This window comes from Megascapheus bottae, chromosome 20, assembly GCF_031878675.1.
Source record: "Megascapheus bottae isolate mThoBot1 chromosome 20, mThoBot2.hap1, whole genome shotgun sequence".
NCBI classification, from domain to species: Eukaryota; Metazoa; Chordata; class Mammalia; order Rodentia; family Geomyidae; genus Megascapheus; species Megascapheus bottae.
The window spans coordinates 6,494,621-6,512,990 of NC_143528.1; the positions used below are offsets into that span (position 1 = coordinate 6,494,621).

Genomic DNA, 18,370 nt, shown 5'->3' on the forward strand with positions numbered 1-18,370 from the left:
TAGAGTTAAAGAAATAAACCCCTGTATGCAAGCCTTAAAACAGAATTAAGCCTGATTCCTAGTCAGTGAAGAGTGGGAAGACAGCAGTTTTAAAAAAAAGTTAATTATGTACCATCTCAAAAATATACTGGGCATATGGTGAGTGTGTATAATCCTAACTACATAAGAGCCATAGATACTGGATATTAGGCTGATGCCTACCCTGGGCCAACACCCAAAACCCTATCTGGACAATAAAGCAAAAATGGCTTACTGGCATGACTTTAGTAGAAGAATGCCTCTCTACCAGTCATTAGACCCTGTGTTTAAATCCCAGTACTGTCAGAAAATAGTAACAATCATAAATCAATTGCACTCAACACACATTAAACAGTCCTACGCTACTGTCATTCTAGTGGATAGTATATAATATGTTATATACTGTCATTTTTTAAATGGTTTCAGATAATTTTGCTGGCTGGTATGATTTGGACATGCAGGGTTCCAGGATACCCTTGATTAGCTTTGAATTGCCCATGGGGCTGGAGTTGTCTTAGCCCAAGAGTGAGGCCTGGCAGTCCTTTGATTTTTTTTTCCAGTCTGCTCTGGCATGCAAGGTCCTCTGTTAAACCTTTGGTTGCATTGTTTAACTGATAACTGACATAATGAAGCTAGAAAATAGGGCCTGGCTGGTTTCCTGTCTATAAAATGCACCTGAAGGCTCTGGATGGTGGTTTTATTAGGCCCTTTACAACTCCTTTCACACTGGGTGTTGCAAGCTATCCAGTTCTCAGAGCCATGGCCAGGAGAAACTTGTGCTTTGTGGCTCACCGAGCTCTTTATGTTGATTTAATGAGACAGGCAGCAATATTCAGGTGTGCTTCAGGGATGCAAAAACAGGCAGGCTGAGTTTACATATTTATGAGACAAAACTGTTTGAACTTAACACACAGACACACATACACACACACACACATATACACGCACACACAAATCCACACATCCACTAAAATTATGTTACTATGGTGTTTTCCTTTAAATGCTTTACTTGTACAATATTTCCCAAGGTTGCATTATTGATAAACACAAGAACTACATCTGGAGGAAATCCTTTGAAATTAGATTCTAAATCCACATTAATGCCAAGTAAGTAATGAGTATCAAGAGGTACTGAATAGGAGAGCTGGGAGCCATGGAGAAGGAAAAAAAACATGTTTCTGAGATAAGATGGAACTAGTGCTTATTTTCTTGCTTTCCCCGTGTCAAGGTTTGTTTGAGCTTCAGGTGTGAGGGTGTGTCATGAAACACAATAACCAAAAGCCAGATCTTTCTTTCTTTCTTTTTTTTTTTTTGCCAGTCCTGGACTTGAGCTCAGGGCCTGACCACTGTCGCTGGACTTTCTCAAGACTAGATTTCTACTATTTCAGCCTCAGCATCATTTCCAGATTTTTTTTATATGTATGTGGTACTGAGGAATCAAACCTGGGTCTTTGTGCATGCTAGGCAAGCACTCTACCACTAGGCCAAACTCCCAGCCCCAAGCCAGATTTTAATATGTTACTGCTTGGAAAATACATCCCCTCTCCTCAGCCCTTGGTCTGCATGCTTCAAAGGAGGCTACATCAGAGTCACCAATACAAAATGGCTGCTTTCACCAATCACAGTGAAAAGTACAAAGTCACCTTGTCTTTCTCTTCTCACTCTTCTATTACCTGCAGAGGCGACATTTCTTATTTTCTTAGCCATGTATTTAACTTGATTGAATTCTCCATGGAGACAAGTTTTAGATGTATTTACCTACACAGATCTTCAAAACTCTGAGTCTAGCACAGAGCCAGTGGCTCACACCTGTGATCCCATCTACTCAGGGAAACAGCTAAGCTGCTATGACATTGGATGGGATCAACAGGAATGAAAATAAACTCACAATCACTGAGGAGAAACTCTAGGCAACTGACTGTCTTGCTGGTATGTACATCAGCAGCAGGATCAATTTCCAAAGATAGCCCAGGCTGGTTGTTAGCTGACTGTATAAGCTATTTAGAAATAGCACCTTGCAAAAAGAGGCATGAAAAATAAACTGAACCAAGAGACTGGAACTTCTCCATGGATCCTCCAGTTCACTCAGCCTTTAAAATCTGGCTGAGGTACTGAATTTTCAACTACAGTGCCAGATGTCCTTGATACAACTGTTTAGTGAAAGCAGGGAGTCCCAACTAAACCATTCCCTTTAGTGGTTTGTTCTTTATGTCAGTTTAATGAATGCCCATTGTGTATTTTCTCTTGGGGAAATAGTCCTTTGGAGGTGGATGAAGATTATTAAATGGTAGTCAAGGATGAGGTTTAATACTTTCATTGAGGTTCTTTACAAAATGCTACTACTAGACCTGGACCCCCATTTTTCAAGCAGACCAAGTGAAAACATGTCCTTTATAATGATCTGCCTGATTTCAAGATGGCTGGGAGGATTGGGGAATGTAGGCTGCCACTGAGTTGCCTTTCCTGGCTTATATTCAGGATTCAGGTCATTGTATATTTTCTGTTGGTAAACATGGGTTTTCCAGCTCAGTGTCTTAAAATCTAGTTACTGCAGAAATGCACTGCCTAATGGACTTAATGGTCCAGGACTGGAATAGCAGGGATCTGAAATGAGAAGTGTCAGGAGAGCTATGTTATTTCTATACGAGCAAAGCTTACACAGGCAGTTCTGCATTACCCTGGCTGCTATTAATAAACTGTTCTCTTCATGAGTAGCTGTTTAAAATGAATCTCACAGGAATAAAAGTACCCAAACTGAAAGGAACTAATTCCTTGAACTAGCTTTGTCCCTGTAGGCCTAGTAATTAATAGGTATGATTTATCATTGTTTCCTAAATACAATCTTTAGTTGGTTTAAGCAATTTCCCAATACCCTCTGCAACACCAAATAACTCTCAGTTCTGTGACTTGTCCCATTTCCTCTCTAAATATAGTATACTTTTGTCTTTGCTCCTAAGTATCTATCCATGAATATTTGCAAAAGATTCTCAACAACTCTTCTCTAAATCCTATGTCATATTTACAGCTTCTTCCTGAGTGAGGACTGAACTTCCATTCAGTTTTATAATTTAATAGATAGTGGAGAACACTGTCTATTCTCTATGTACTTTCCTTTCATTCTTGTCTCTTCTTGAGCATCAAATATTTTGTCACTCTTTCATTATTAAACCTACAATTACTTGGCTCAAACTTCAAGACATGTTTGCTGGTCACAGCAATAGTAAGAGTTGGTTTTCCCCAAAACCTTACCAAGAATCTTCTATGAATATTTATGTTTGGGAAGTCCTCCCCTTCAAGATATCAAGAGAAGAATAAGAGAGAAAACACTGACCTGAAATGCACAAGGGGTATTGTCCACACAGTAAACCCTCAAGTTGTAATCCAAGGAGTTACAAGACATGCATCCAAAGACAGCCACCTTGAGCTGCTTCACTGCACAGTCTGTGATTGGCTCTCCAGTGAGGGCATACGTCCCAAAGCTATCAAGCAGCACATGGCACGCAAACGGGTCCAGAAGACAGTAACAGGATGTGGATTCATCCTCCACTGACATTACTTCCTATTGGGAAAAGATAGGTTACATTCTCTCAGTCTGGAAATAGGATGGTACATAACACTAGATGAGGCCATAAATAAGCATAAAGGATTATGATGTTCCCAAGAATATTTTCATTGACTCAATTATCTTGATGTTAAATATTTCTCTTCTATAGAGATAATTGCTTATATCAAGAACTCAAGAATCCAAGAAATGGTTATGTTCAGTGTGCTACAATTCTCCTTTTATAGGTAATAATACCAAAAACGTGCTTTGAAAGTTCCACTTCTCATTAATTGTTCAATGCCTGGTTTAATCAAATGGTAAATATTAACCTCAATAAGAGCACTTACTTTATTTCAGTCTTTTTATTCTCTGACAAAGATCCATTTCTGAAAACCTCTAGAAATATCCTTAAGGTAATATTTATTTGCCCTCATTTTATCCTCTTTCATCCTACTGAAATCATTCACACAGAACTATTAAATAAATGATGTGCTTGAATATTTTCCCCTCTCTGATAAGAACGTAGGTATGTGCAACCGATTTGGTGGAGCACGAATATAACACCATCTGGATATAGGAGATTGTGCAGAAATGCCGTGAAGAAAAAAATAGTAAAAAAAAAAAAAAAGAAAGAAAGAAAAAGAAATGAAATTAAAAAAAAAACAACAAGGCAATGTAAAACATATTGGGAAAAAGACTAAAACATGGCCGTGTCTAAGAACAGCATGTCCAAGAAACCTGCCTGTCATAGGACCCAGGCCGAACAAACAGCAGGCTGCATTCTGGTAAAAAGAAATAGACCAGCTTTGAGACCTACCTGGAGAGGGTAAGTATAATCCATCCCCAAATCAGGGAACTTTCTTTCCTTAAGAAAAACAATATTTGTTTTACTTCTTTGGGCCTGAGACACTCCTGGGAGGCAAAATCCCAGGATTGACTGGTGCTGGTCATTGTGTTCTAACAAGATAATTCACCTGCTTTCATGCAAACTCACTTCAGAAGGACATAAAGGAATTCCTATCAGAGAGACAAATCAGAGCTTTCCCTTCAAACAGTAATTCAACTGTAGTCTTTGCATTGCTGAATTGTCACCCTGGCGTTGAGCCTCCTATTCTGGGCGCTTTTGCTCTTTTCTTGCCTCTGTACTTTATTTACTCACAGACAGAGGGAAATAAATAGACCCCAGTGATAATCACCACTGCGTTCAGTATTTCCCCACACTCATATTATTTACTTACTATGTGTCTGGATATTTAAATCTAGCTCTATATTATAGACCCCAGGATGTGACACAGATATGGATTTTTACCTGGAGACAGATTTCTATCTGCTGGACCTTCCTCCTCATGTCCACCAAATGTTAACAGTGTAGGAAAGGAGGGTCTATGTGGGTTGTTACAACTGCCTTCCAAACACTAGAGAGCTCTGGTATATCTTTCTTTTTTGTCTTTCTTTCTTTTTTGTCTTTCTTTCTTTCTTTCTTTCTTTCTTTCTTTCTTTCTTTCCTTCTTTCCTTCCTTCTTTCTTTCTTTCTTTCTTTCTTTCTTTCTTTCTTTCTTTCTTTCCTTCTTTCTTTCTTTCTTAGCTTATTGGAGATAAGAGTTTCACAGACTTTCCTTTCTGGCTTAGCTTTAAATAGTAATCCTCAGATCTCAGCTTCCCAAGCCGCTATGATTACAAGTGTGAGCCACCAGCGCCTGCTTCTCTCCATTATTTTGAGAATCAAAGATGGATACTTTGAAGTAGCATGCGTGCAACAACTACTTGCCAACAAGGAAATGGCCAAAAATGTTACAGCTGACTTAGTGTATTTAAGATTGGTATTAAGGTCAGATCTATCCATCAGTAGAGTTCAGATGCCACTCTTTAAGATGGAATGACAAGGCCTTACCTCCCATTTTCCCTGCTGTGTTCTCTTCTTCAAGTGGATATTCCAGTGCTCAGAGCTCACATCTGCGCAGTGGGGAATGGTCAGTGCGAAGGGTGTGGTGACAATTGTGTCAAAAGGACCACAGGTGACTTCGGGGCTCAGCAGGACCTCAGGCCCATCTGACTGCAGGCTTCACAGGCCGGACCAGATAAGAGCCAGAGGCAGCAAAAGTTGAAAAATAGGGAAAGCAAATTTAGTTAGTTTGGGGTTTTTCATACAGCAGGCAATCTCTTTCCAGGAATCCTCTCTGAAGAGTAGGTGACTTGCAAAGAGCAGGTGTGACAAATACGCCTTACCCCCAAGCTGCTCTGGCACGCGGACAGGTTTGAGGTCCCAATTGCAAATCTAGGTTTTGGCTAACCAATGCTTCCTTGAAAACTGAGAACTCAAATCTTGGCTGGTGAGTCAAATACCAGCTGCTGGATCCATATTGATTAATGAATTGACTGAATTGATTATTTTGCACTGAGGTTTAAATTCCTGGTCTTGAGCTCTTAGTTGTTTTTTTTTTTCTTTTTCTCTCAGAGCTGGTGTTCTACCACTTGAATTACATTTCTGATTTTGGCTTTGGACTGCTTAATTTGACATAGAATTTTCAGGATTTGTGTATTCTAGTTCGTTTCCAACCACAATTCTCAGATATCTATCTTCTGAGTGGGTAGGATTATAGACATGAGCTATTGACACTGGTTGAATCATTATTATTATTATTATTGTTCTTATTATTCAACTTTGGGGCTTATATTGTGAACCTGGGCTGGGCTCTGCCCCTGAGTTTCTTTTGGTCAAGGCTAGAGCTCTATCACTTGAGCCATGGTGCCACTTCTGACCTTTCCTGAGTAGCTTATTGGAAATAAGATTCTCATGGACTTTTACACTCAAGCTGGCTTCAAACCACAATCCCCAGATCTCATCCTCCTGAGTAGCTAGGATTATGGGCCGGTGCCCAGTTTGAATCCTTATTCTCACTGATGACCTGTCCATCACAAACAGCAAGAACTTTATAGAAATGACTGAACTGGTAGTCTTATTATCTTCCTATTACTTTTTGCCAACAATTTACTCAGCAATACTTATTTTTAGTGCTTATAAATGATAATAATTTATTCTGAAACAAAATGAAATTTCAAATATATAACAAATACATATGTTTATTATGATTTTGAAAACATTTATCTCCTGCTCACATATACTTATGTAAGTTATATAGTGATCACACAGTAGAGAGCTACAAATATGCATAATAATCATATATATATATTTCAACTTTTCCCTATTCACATCTAACTTTAAAATCATTCCACCTTGCCCTTGTGTTTGTACTTTTCTGTATTGTGTATAATTTACAGTGGAACTTCAGCCACGAAAGAGAAAAGGAAATAAACTTAAGTAAAGAAATAATAACACCTGCTTACTTGCTTGCCACCTTTTTCATTTTTTTTTTACTTTTTCCCCCTATTTTTCTCTCTGTTTTTGCAGTGCTGAGAATGGAACCCAGGGCTCATACATAGTAGACCATTGCTCTGCCATTGAGCTCTGCCAGTACTTGACTTTTGATTTTAATCTCTGCTAACCAGCAGTAAGGAGAGTGAGTTTCTAGAACAGAATCAGTGAAAAATAACTGAGAACACAAAATTGTCCTCAAACCACCTATGTGTGATTGAATAAACTAATTGAACTTTCATTTGTTTGCTAGATTTTCACTTGTAAGAAATATGACGTTATTGCATACAGTCAATACAGCAGTGTATGAGCTGAGCAACAGCATATGAGATGGAGGATTGGTGCTATTACTAAAAGCTCTTTTGTTCCATCTAGGAAGGGCACTTCAACGTATCATCCTGGATGCAAACAGCAAACCCTTAGCCAACATAAAAATGCAATCTTAGGGGCCGGGAGTTTGGCCTAGTGGTAGAGTGCTTGCCTAGCATGCACAAAGACCTGGGTCCGATTCCTCGGTACCACATACATAGAAAAAAGCTGGAAATGGTGCTGAGGCTCAAGTGGTAGAGCTCTCACCTTGAGAAAGTCCAAAGACAGTGCTCAGGCCCTGAGCTCAAGCCCAGGACTGGCAAAAAAAATGCAATCTTGCTTTAGATATGTGTTCTCTGATCTCCTATAAGCAGTAATCTCTGAGTATGTCTCACAAATTATTAATTTCTGAATTGTATTTGTTGATATCCCCTAATCTCTCTCAAGTTTTTTGTTCAGGCACACTTGAGTATATGACCTAAAATTTTGCTGCTGCATTAACGTCAGTATATGTAACTGAATAGAGATAGTTTGAATTGGCATTTCTGTAATCTTAATTTCACAGGAGGCCTAGATAGGAGGATTATGTCTGTGGCAGCCCACCAGGAACAAATTGAGACTCTGAAGCAAGATAACAAACCAACAAAAAAAAACTTGGGAGTATGCCTCAAGTGGTACAGTAAACATAAAGCTCTGAATTAAAACCCCAGTAACCATGAAAGACAAAAGCATAAACAAAAAACCAAACACCAGTTCTTTGTTCCAGAGACCCAAGGTTGACAATTCTTTCTGTGTAAACAAAAAATGTATTAGCTGAAATACATTTGCATTTACCTTGGAGCAGATAGGGGATTTCAGAACAGTGTATTAACAGTAGCAAACAATTTATAAAATGTCTAGAAGAATATACTCAAGGTTTATTTATTTTTTAGGTAAAACCCAAGTGAGCACTGGTTTACATGGTGCAGCCTGCAGGTGGATGGTTGACAGCTAGCTGCCTTTAGAGCAGGTTAAGTAGTTTCCTTCTAATTGCTGCATGTATTCATCACGGAAAGGAATAGCAGGGATGCTTGTAACTGACCAATGACAAGCTCTCCTAAAAGAACTATTTAATTGCTTTCAGAGAATCATCCCCCTAGTTGAACATATTGTTCAAACATATGGGAATTTGGGGAATTATTTAATGCCAAATGAACTGAGATCAGCTAATTAGATGAACCCTCACACTCGTGAATAGCAAGACTCCTTCATAACATGAGCAGCACCAGGACCCAGATGCAGGGTTTATTACTGAGTATCAAGAAGAGCAAGGAGGACCGGGAGTTTGGCCTAGTGGTAAGAGTGCTTGCCTAGCATGCATAAAGACCTGGGCTCTATTCCTAGGTACCACATACATGGAAAAAAAAGCCAGAAGTTGTGCTGTGGCTCAAGTAGCAGAACTCTAGTCTTGATGAAAAAAAAAAAAAACAATAACAACAAAAAAAAAACCAGACAAACAGGTTCAAGGACAGTGCTCAAGCCCTGCAGAGCCTGTAGAGTTAAATCCCCAGGACTGGAAAAAAGAAGGAAGAGGAGGAGGAGGAGGAGGGAGAAGTTCTGCACTAAGCGGATATTAGGCATTTGATAGCTATTTTTTTTAACGTAAATAGTTTGAGGGTGCAGGTTTCTGTGTGGTGAATGAACCAAACTTAATATTTCAATTTTTACCAACGATTAATACAATTTTGCCCTTTTCTGCCACTGTGCGTCTCTAGCGCTCAGGAGGTTTTCCAAGTATTAATTAAAGCCCTTCACACACCTGTGGAGGCAGGTGTTAGCTGCATAAGGTCACACACAAGTCAATCAAGGATGAATTATTTAAAAAAAAAATCCTAAATTTCTGCTCCCATCCTACTTCTGTCTGTGCCCAGATTGTCCCATGTTTTTTTGTTGTTGTTTATCTTTTTTTCTGTTAGCATCTGGAAGTTTCTGGCCAAGTTCCTAGCTCCTTTTTCTTCTTTTTTCTTTTCTTTTTATTTGTCATTACTGCCAGGGGCTTCAACTGAGGGCCTAGGCACTGTCCTTGTGCTTTTTCAAAAGCTAGTGCTCTACCACTTGGGTCATGGCACCTTTTTTCTGTGTGTGTGTTACTGCGGAATCGAACCCAGGGCTTCATGCATTCTAGGCAAGCACTCTAGCACTAAGCCGTGCTCCCAGACCCTTCCAAACTCTTCTGGATTTCCAAGGAGAAATGGGAGCCAAGACTGTGGCTCAAGTGTAGTTACAGATTCAGGACAGAGGATAGGAAGAGAGAACTTTAGCGAGGTATGATCAAGAATAATTTGAAGAGAGTAGAGATGTCATTTAAATTTTATCACATAATATATAGTATATGGCAAAGCAATATATATGTCCTTCTGGAAAAAAGAAAGGCAATACATTTCTTTGTAATTGCCAGTGACTTAATAATTACTGTGAATGTTGGGCACTGATAGCTCACAGCTGTAATCCTCCCCACTCATGAGGCTGAGATCTGAGGAACACAGTTAAAAGCCATTTTGGTCAGAAAAGTATGTAAGATTATTATCTTCAATTAACCAGCACATAGCCAGAAGTAAAGTTAGAGTTCAAGTACTATAGTGCCAGCCTTGTGTAAAATAGCTAGGCAAGTGTAAGATGTCCTGAGTAAAAGCATGGTTGTAGGCAAGTGTACATGCACATACACATATGCACATACATGCATACACACACAAAATAGTAATGTTAGCTTTGCTAGCACATCATCATATGATTTACCTGCATGTTGTATAATGCACATATACACATGCACATACATGCATACACACACAAAATAGTAATGTTAGCTTTGCTAGCACATCATCATATGATTTACCTGCATGTTGTATAATTTACCTGTTGATTGAAGAGCCTTCTCCTATAAGGCTTTTTGTACTTTTTCATTACTCACCATTTATTTAATTCTTATATACAAATATTCACATTTGTATATGCATATCAAAATTCCTATAATTTGAAATGAGTCCAAATTTAAGGGACAGGTCTTATTTCTATAGTAATGCTACTACCAGAGACACCTAATTTACTCAAGAAGTTGTCATGGTATCAATATGTACTTTAATAAAATTTCCAAGGCCTCAGGAACATGTGCTGTGGGGAATCTGAGGCGACCTGGCAGTGACATTGACCTGCTTGACTTTGTCCTTGCTTCCCAGTCTGTCTTCAACTCAGTCATCCAGGAAGAATGGCAGCTCAGCCTAGCCTGGAGGAATAGAAGTTGCCCAAGCTGCTTTGGAGCCTGAGTCTTCCTGGAGGATGCTCCTGCTTCAGCTCTCTCAGGCCCTTTGTCTTACTGCCAACTGACACCCACCAACAAAGCTAACAAATGCTAAAACCATAATTTAATAGCCAACTGTAGCTGGGTACTAGTGGTTCACACTTCTAATACTAGCTACTTCTAATACTACTTCTAATAGCTACTTCTAATAGCTACTTTTAATACTAGCTACTTCTAATACTAGGGTAAGAGTTGAAGAAAAAGGTTTGAAACCAGCACGAGTAGATAAATCCAAGAGATTCTTCAATTAACCAGCAGTAAGGTAGAAATGGAGGCCTGGCTCAAATGGTAGTGTTCTATCTATGAACAGCAGGTGCACATGCACATACACACACACACACACACACACACACACACACACACACACACTCAATGACTATGGATTCAGCTCAATGTTTGCACAGCATTTGCAAGATCTGGAGTTTAATCTTTAGTGTCAAAAGAAAACCCCACGTAAACAGACAAAGGTCCAATACACATCATTGTTGTACACCGGCCACACATGTATCATACAGCTCTCTTCCTCCATGCAGCATATGATACAGGGCTTGAACAGGAGCCTAACTGACCCAATGTGAGGAAATTGAGCCTGAGAGGGAGTGTGTCCCATGACCAGCTGGCCTTGATGGATGACTAAGTGACAGAAGCTTGTTGCCCTCCCAGCTGTGGATCACCAGAGGCAGGGTTAGGGAGATGAGGGCCCTGGGTGTGGGATCTTCCTGCCCCCCTGCATTGGTAGCACCTCCCATAAGAAAGTAAACAAACAGCCAAATAAATTAACTGGATTACTTGGTAAATGAATGAGTGAAGACTCAAGATTCAAGGAGAATTAGCAGAAAGAACAACACAGAAGGTATATCAATACCAAACTTTAGACTCTATTACAGAGCTATCATGACCAAAACAGCTTGGTATTGGCACAAGAACAGGTCTGAGGACCAATGGAATAGAACTGAAGACCTAGAAATCAACCTGCAGACCTATGGCCACCTAATCTTTGATAAGGAAGGCAAAAAAATAGAATGGAAGAAAGACAGACTCTTCAACAAGTGGTGCTGGCAGAACTAGTTAAGCACCTGCAGAAAACTAAAGTTGGATATATTTGTATTTTGGTTATTTGAAATTGGATAGGGAAGAGGGGTAGGGATGGGGGGAGGGAAATGGGGACCAAGACATGAGAAAGGGTATCAATGTATGTGAAGTAATGCACCTTCTATCTGGCGAATATAATGTAACCCTTCTATTAGTTATAATAAAAAATATATGAAAAAAAAGAAAACTAAATTTGGTTCCTTTTATGTCACCCTGCACCAGGATTAATTCCAAATGGATCAAAGACCTAAACGTAAAAGCAGATACACTGAAAACTTTACAAGAAGGAACAGGAGATACACTAGGTCTCCTTAGCACAGGTTGAAATTTTTGTAATAAAGACCCAGAAACATAACAAATTAAGGTAAGTTTGGACAAATGGGACTGCATTAAAATGCAGAGTTTCTGTATGACAAGGGACATAGCTAACAAGTTAAATAAAAATCCCAGAGAGTGGGAGAAGATCTTCATTAACCATACAACAGACAAGGGGATCATATCAAAAATATATCTACACCTAAAAAAATTGAATCTCTCCAAAACAAATCAAAGAAACAACCAACCCATTAAAAGATGGGCCAAAGACTTAGTCTTCTCTGAAGAAGAAATAAGAATGACCTATAGACACATGAAGAAATGCTCAACATCTCGGGCAAATCAAAACAACTTTGAGTTAAAATGGCCATGATCAAGAAATCTAATAACAGATGCTAGCAGGGATGTGGCCAGGAGGGATCACTACTACACCGTTGATGGGACTGCAAACTCATTCAAACACTCTGGAAAGCAGTATGGAAGTTCCTCAAAAGACTAAACATAGAGCTCCCCTATGACCAAGCAATTTCACTCCTTGGCATTTACCCAAATATTCAGAAACAAGGACATATTAAAGCCACTAGCACAATGGTGTTCACTGCAGCACTATTTATTATAGCAAAGATATGGAAAGAACCCAGATGTCCCTCAGTGGATGAGTGGATCAACAAGATGTGGTATTTATACAGATTGGAATTCTATGCTGCTGTCAGAAAGAATGACATTGCTCCATTTGTAAGAAAATGGAAAGACTTAGAAAAAATCATATTAAGTGAAATAAGCCAGACTCAAAGGAACATAGTCTGAATGGTTTCCCTCATTTGTAATAATTAGTACACATCTAGGATTCTACTAACTGAGGATTACAGTAGTGCAGAATGTAGATTCAGAAGGTCATATAGGATGAAACTAAATGAAAAGATCTCTAGGATATGGAAACAAAAGCGTTACCTTGAGTGATTGTTTTTCTAAATGTACTATGTTATTTCTCTTCTCCTTTGTTGCCCTTTGGTTAATCTCATATTGTTTCTGTATCTGACTTTGCTACCCGGTATATTGTATATAAGTTTATTTGTTTATTTGAAATAAGAAGGGGTAAGGGGGAAAACAAGATAATTGGGAGGGGGTGGAGGGAAGAAATGGGGACAAAAACATAAGAAAGGGTGTCAATATGTGAGAAGTAATGCACCTATTATCTGGCAAATGTAACTGTAACCCCTCAATATATTGATAATAAAAAAGAAAATGAAAAATAAAAAAATAAAAAGATCTGAGGAGAATTTTCCCCTATAATTCTTCCCATGACATCAACAAGGTCCAACTGTCTAATAAGTCAGTATTTGACTTGTTTTGAATATTTTGTAGATTTACACCAACAAATTTGAGAATCTAGAAGAAATGGAGGAATTCCTAGACAATATTAACATACCCACACTGAACCAAGAAGAGTTAACCCAACTCAACAGGCCTATTTCAAGCTCTGAAATAGAAATGGCAATAAGAGAACTTCCACCTAAAAAAAGCCCAGGGCCAGATGGATTCACAGCTGAATTCTATAAGGTCTTCAAAGCAGAGCTCACACCAATGCTCCTCAAGCTCTTCAAAGAAATTGAAAATGAAGGTTCTTTACCAAACTCATTCTATGAAGCCAGTATAACCCTCATTCCCAAACCAGACAGAGATTCATCAAAGAAAGAGAACTTTAGACCTATTTCTTTGATGAACATCAATGCAAAACTTCTCAATGAAACACTGGCCAACTGTCTACAACAACCCATCAAAAAAATTATACACTATGATCAAACTGGATTCATCACAGGAAGGCAAAGCTGGTTCAACATACGCAAATCAATTAATATAATTCAAGCCATCAACAGGAGCAAGGACAAAAATCACATGATTGTCTCAATAGATGCAGAAAAGGCATTTGACAAGATCCAACACCCCTTTATGTTAAAAGCTCTGGAGAAACTAGGAATCCATGGAACATTCCCCAATGTAATAAAGGCTGTATATGAGAAACCCACTGCTAGTATTACACTTAATGGTGAAAATCTAAAGCCATTCCCTCTAAAATCAGGAACGAGACAAGGATGCCCACTCTCCCCACTACTCTTTAACATAGTACTAGAATTCCTAGCCAGTGCAATAAGGCAAGAAGCAAGCATAAAGGGGATCCAAGTAGGGAAAGAGGAAATAAATCTATCCCTCTTTGCAGATGACATGATTCTGTATTTAAAGAATCCTATAGACTCTACTCCCAAGCTTCTTGAGCTGATTCAAAACTTTGGAAGAGTAGCAGGCTATAAAATCAACCCTCAAAAATCAACTGCCTTCCTTTACGCCAACAGTGAGAAAAACGAGGCAATAATCAGGAAAGAAACTCCTTTCACAATAGCCTCAAAGAAAATAAAGTACCTAGGAATTAGCTAAACTAAGAATGTAAAGGACCTTTTTGATGAAAACTTTAAAACCCTAAAAAAGGAAATTAAAGCAGAACTAAGGAAATGGAAAAACCTCCCATGCTCCTGGATTGGAAGAATCAACATTGTGAAAATGACAATCTTGCCAAGGGCTATCTACAAATTCAACGCAATACCTATCAATATCCCAATGGCATTCTTTAAAGAAATAGAAGAGGCAATTCAAAATTTCATATGGAATAATAAAAGACCCCGTATAGCAAAAACACTTCTTAGCAGAAAGAACAGCGCAGGAGGAATTTCAACTCCAAACTTTAGACTCTATTACACGGCTATAATTCTCAAAACAGCTTGGTACTGGCACAAGAACAGGCTTGAAGATCAATGGAATAGAACTGAGGACCCAGATATTAAACCACAGACCTATGGCCACCTAATCTTTGACAAGGGAGCCAAAAAAATAGAATGGAAGAAAGACAGCCTCTTCAACAACTTGTGCTGGCAGAACTGGCTAAGCACCTGCAGAAAACTAAAGTTGGATCCTTCTTTGTCACCCTGCACTAGAATTAACTCCAAATGGATCAAAGACCTGGAGGTAAAAGCTGACACTCTGAAAACTTTACAAGAAGGAAGAGGAGATACACTAGGTCTCCTTGGCACAGGTTGAAACTTCCTTAATAAGGACCAAGAATCACAACAAATCAAAGAAAGGCTGGATAAGTGGGACTGCATTAAACTGCAGAGCTTTTGTATGGCAAAGGACATAGCTAGTAAATTAATTAGGAAGCCTACAGAGTGGGAGAAGATCTTCACCAACCAAACAACAGACAAAGGCTTCATATCTAAAATATATCAAGAACTCAAAAAATTGAATCACTCCAAAACTAATCTCCAAATTAACAACCATCCCATTAAAAAATTGGCCAAAGACTTAAAGAGAATCTTTTCTGAAGAAGAAACAAAAATGTTCTATAGACACATGAAGAAATGCTCCACATCTCTGGTCATAAAAGAAATGCAAATCAAAACAACTCTAAGATTCTACCTCACTCCAGTTAGAATGGCCAGGATCAGGAAAACGAATAATAACAGATGCTGGAGGGGATGTGGCCAGGAGGGATCACTACTACACTGTTGGTGGGAGTGCAAACTCATTCAACCACTATGGAAAGCAGTATGGCAGTACCTCAAAAGGCTAAACATAGAACTCCCCTATGACCCAGTAATTCCACTACTTGGCATTTACCCAACCATCCAGAAACAAGGGCATACTAAATCCACTAGCACAACAATGTTCATTGCAGCATTATTCACCATAGCAAAGATATGGAACCAACCTAGATGTCCCTCAGTTGATGAGTGGATCAACAAGTTGTGGTATTTGTACACAATGGAATTCTATGCTGCTGTCAGAAAGAATGGCATCGACCCATTTGTTAGGAAATGGAAAGACTTAGAAAAAATCATATTAAGTGAAGTAAGCCAGACTCAAAGAAACTTAGACTCAATGGTTTCCCTCATTTGTCATAATCAGTAGAAACCTTGGGCTCTACTAGCACAGATCTGCAATAGAGCAAAACCTTGATACATAAGGCCATATAGTATGAAGCTAATTGAAAGGACCTCGAGGATATTGAAACAAAAGCCATATAACGAATGATTGTTGTCCTTAATGTACTATGTTATCTCTCATCTCTTTTGCTGCCCCTTGGTTATCTCATATTGTTACAGTATCTCACTTTGTTATCTGATATATTGAATTTGTTTGTATTTGGTTATCTGAAACTTGATAGGGAAGGGGGGAAAACCAATACGGGGAGTGGGTGGTGGGTGGGGGGAGGGTAATGGGCACCAAGACATGTGAAAGGGTATCAATGTATGTGAATTAATGCACCTTCTATCTGGCAAATATCATGTAACCCTTTTATTAATTACAATAAAAATATATATAAAAAATGAATATTTTATAGAAAGCATGTAGCCTTCCCCTCTGATCCCCTCTAATATATTCTAAGTTTAATATATACCAGGTAACTATTTCTTCTGATGACTGTACCATTCACACCCTAGTGTTTTCTATCTTGTATTTGCCTTCCTTGAGACTGGGAAAGGAGTTATCCTATCACCAGCTTCTTTTACTCACTATGTACTCCATCACTTTAATCTGAATTTAAAAAGAATCCTGTACAGGTGCATTGAGAGGCAAGGCTTGAATCTCGGCTGGTCCCTTCTCTGTACGATTAGGTCCTAGTAGTTAAACCTTGTACTTTCTGAATTATCATATTTTTTGTAACTCATGAACATGTGTCTTGCTTTACTATAAACTTATGAAAGGCAAGGCTTTTGTGCGTTCATGCGTGTGTGTGTGTGTGTGTGTGTGTGTATAATTTGTTGTCAGTCCTTACAATAGTGTGTCCTAAAGTAGTTGCTGCTGTTAAAAATAAATGGACAATCAGGCCACTGACTATTTTATGAAATGTGTTCTGAAGGAAGATGGAGGAAGATAGAGGTGCCACACCGTGTCCACAGGCACATTCTCTGCACCTCCCTGCAAAACCATGCCCACATAAGTTCATGATAAACAAGGTCAGAGGAATCATAGCGACTGCCAATTGTGGGTCTGGAAGTGTTGTGCTACACCATTTGCTTTCACACTTAATATTTCTTGATCTGATGCTAAACTTCTACGTCATTTTCTTCAAGCAAAAAAAAAATGGCACTGTTTGAGATGAGGCTTTTATTGTCGTGTGCCATGCTGTGTCAGATAATCACCATTCCCTGTTTTCCTCCTTATGTTCTCTATTGCAGATTAATGGAGGCTTGATCACCTTTACCCAGAGTATCACTCAGGAATCCAGGCAGGAGAGTAATGATAATTTTACTATGTCAGGCCTTGGGTCGATACATAATTAAATCATATTTTAATGGAACACACATAAAAGGCAGAGAGATGGAAGCTGTAGTCTTAAAAATTAGAGCTCAGAAGGTAATACACTCCAATCTCTATGTTTTCAGCTAAGAACAAAGTCTTAAGTACTGAACTATTACCATATACTTTCTTCTTTTCATTAAAACCATATAAGTTTGACCTAGAGTGCTAAAGTTGCTAGGAATAAAAATCAAAGGTTTGGGTGTTATTTATTTATTTATTGCCAGTCCTGGAGGTTGAACTCTGGGCCAGAGCATTGACCTTGGGCTTTCTCATGCTATAGCCCTACCACTTGAACCACAGCACCACTTCCAGCTTTTTCTATATATGTGAGACTGAGGAATCAAACTCCAGTCTTTGTGCATGCTAGGCAAGCACTCTATCACTTTTTTGCTCCCAACCCTTATTTTTTAATTTATTTTTCTGAACAGAACTTACAAATCTGCCTTGGGCAAATTACATCACAGATAGTCGGTCCTGAAATCTAGCCTTTTTCATTAATCTAACCTAGCATCATGACTCTATGCCAAGATGACCTTAACTCTTTGAACCCCAGGTATGTTAAGAAAAAAGGAGATCAAGGGGCTGGGAGTTTGCCCTAGTGGTAGAGTGCTCGCCTAGCTTGCACAAAGACTGGGGTTTGATTCTCCGTACCACTTACATAGAAAAAGCCAGTGGTGCTGTGGCTCACGTAGTAGAGCTCTAGCCTTGAGAAAGCCCAAGGACAAATGCTCATGTTGTGGCCAGATTTCGGGGTCCCCAAAGACCATCAAGGAGCTGAATCTGATATAAGAGTACGAGAGTCTTTATTGCAAGCTCAAGCCTGGACTCACAACAGACACCAACACAGAGGGTCTAAGTTGAGAGTCCTGACTACCTTATGTACAGGGTTTTTATAGGGTTTGGGGAACTTTGGTCACAGATTTGAGCAAATCATAACACACCGCGGGAAAAATCGAACAATACTTAAAGTTGATTTGTGCAGCTAGTGGTTGGCAGGTATTTGGCTAGAAGTGATTGGTTAGCTCAAAGG

The 18,370-nt window shown here is 39.0% G+C and overlaps 1 protein-coding gene across 4 annotated transcripts in view; it reads right to left on the minus strand.

The window, feature by feature from the left end:
- Positions 1–18,370, minus strand: part of Unc5d (unc-5 netrin receptor D) — a 559,209-nt gene that overhangs the window by 35,111 nt on the left and 505,728 nt on the right. For all 4 annotated transcript variants that reach the window (XM_090353935.1, XM_090353934.1, XM_090353933.1 and 1 more), the window contains 2 exons: positions 5,454–5,622; positions 3,350–3,577 (listed from right to left, as the gene is read on the minus strand). In XM_090353935.1, the coding sequence (XP_090210061.1) occupies positions 3,350–3,577; positions 5,454–5,622 (397 nt within the window). The remainder of the gene's footprint in view (positions 1–3,349; positions 3,578–5,453; positions 5,623–18,370) is intronic.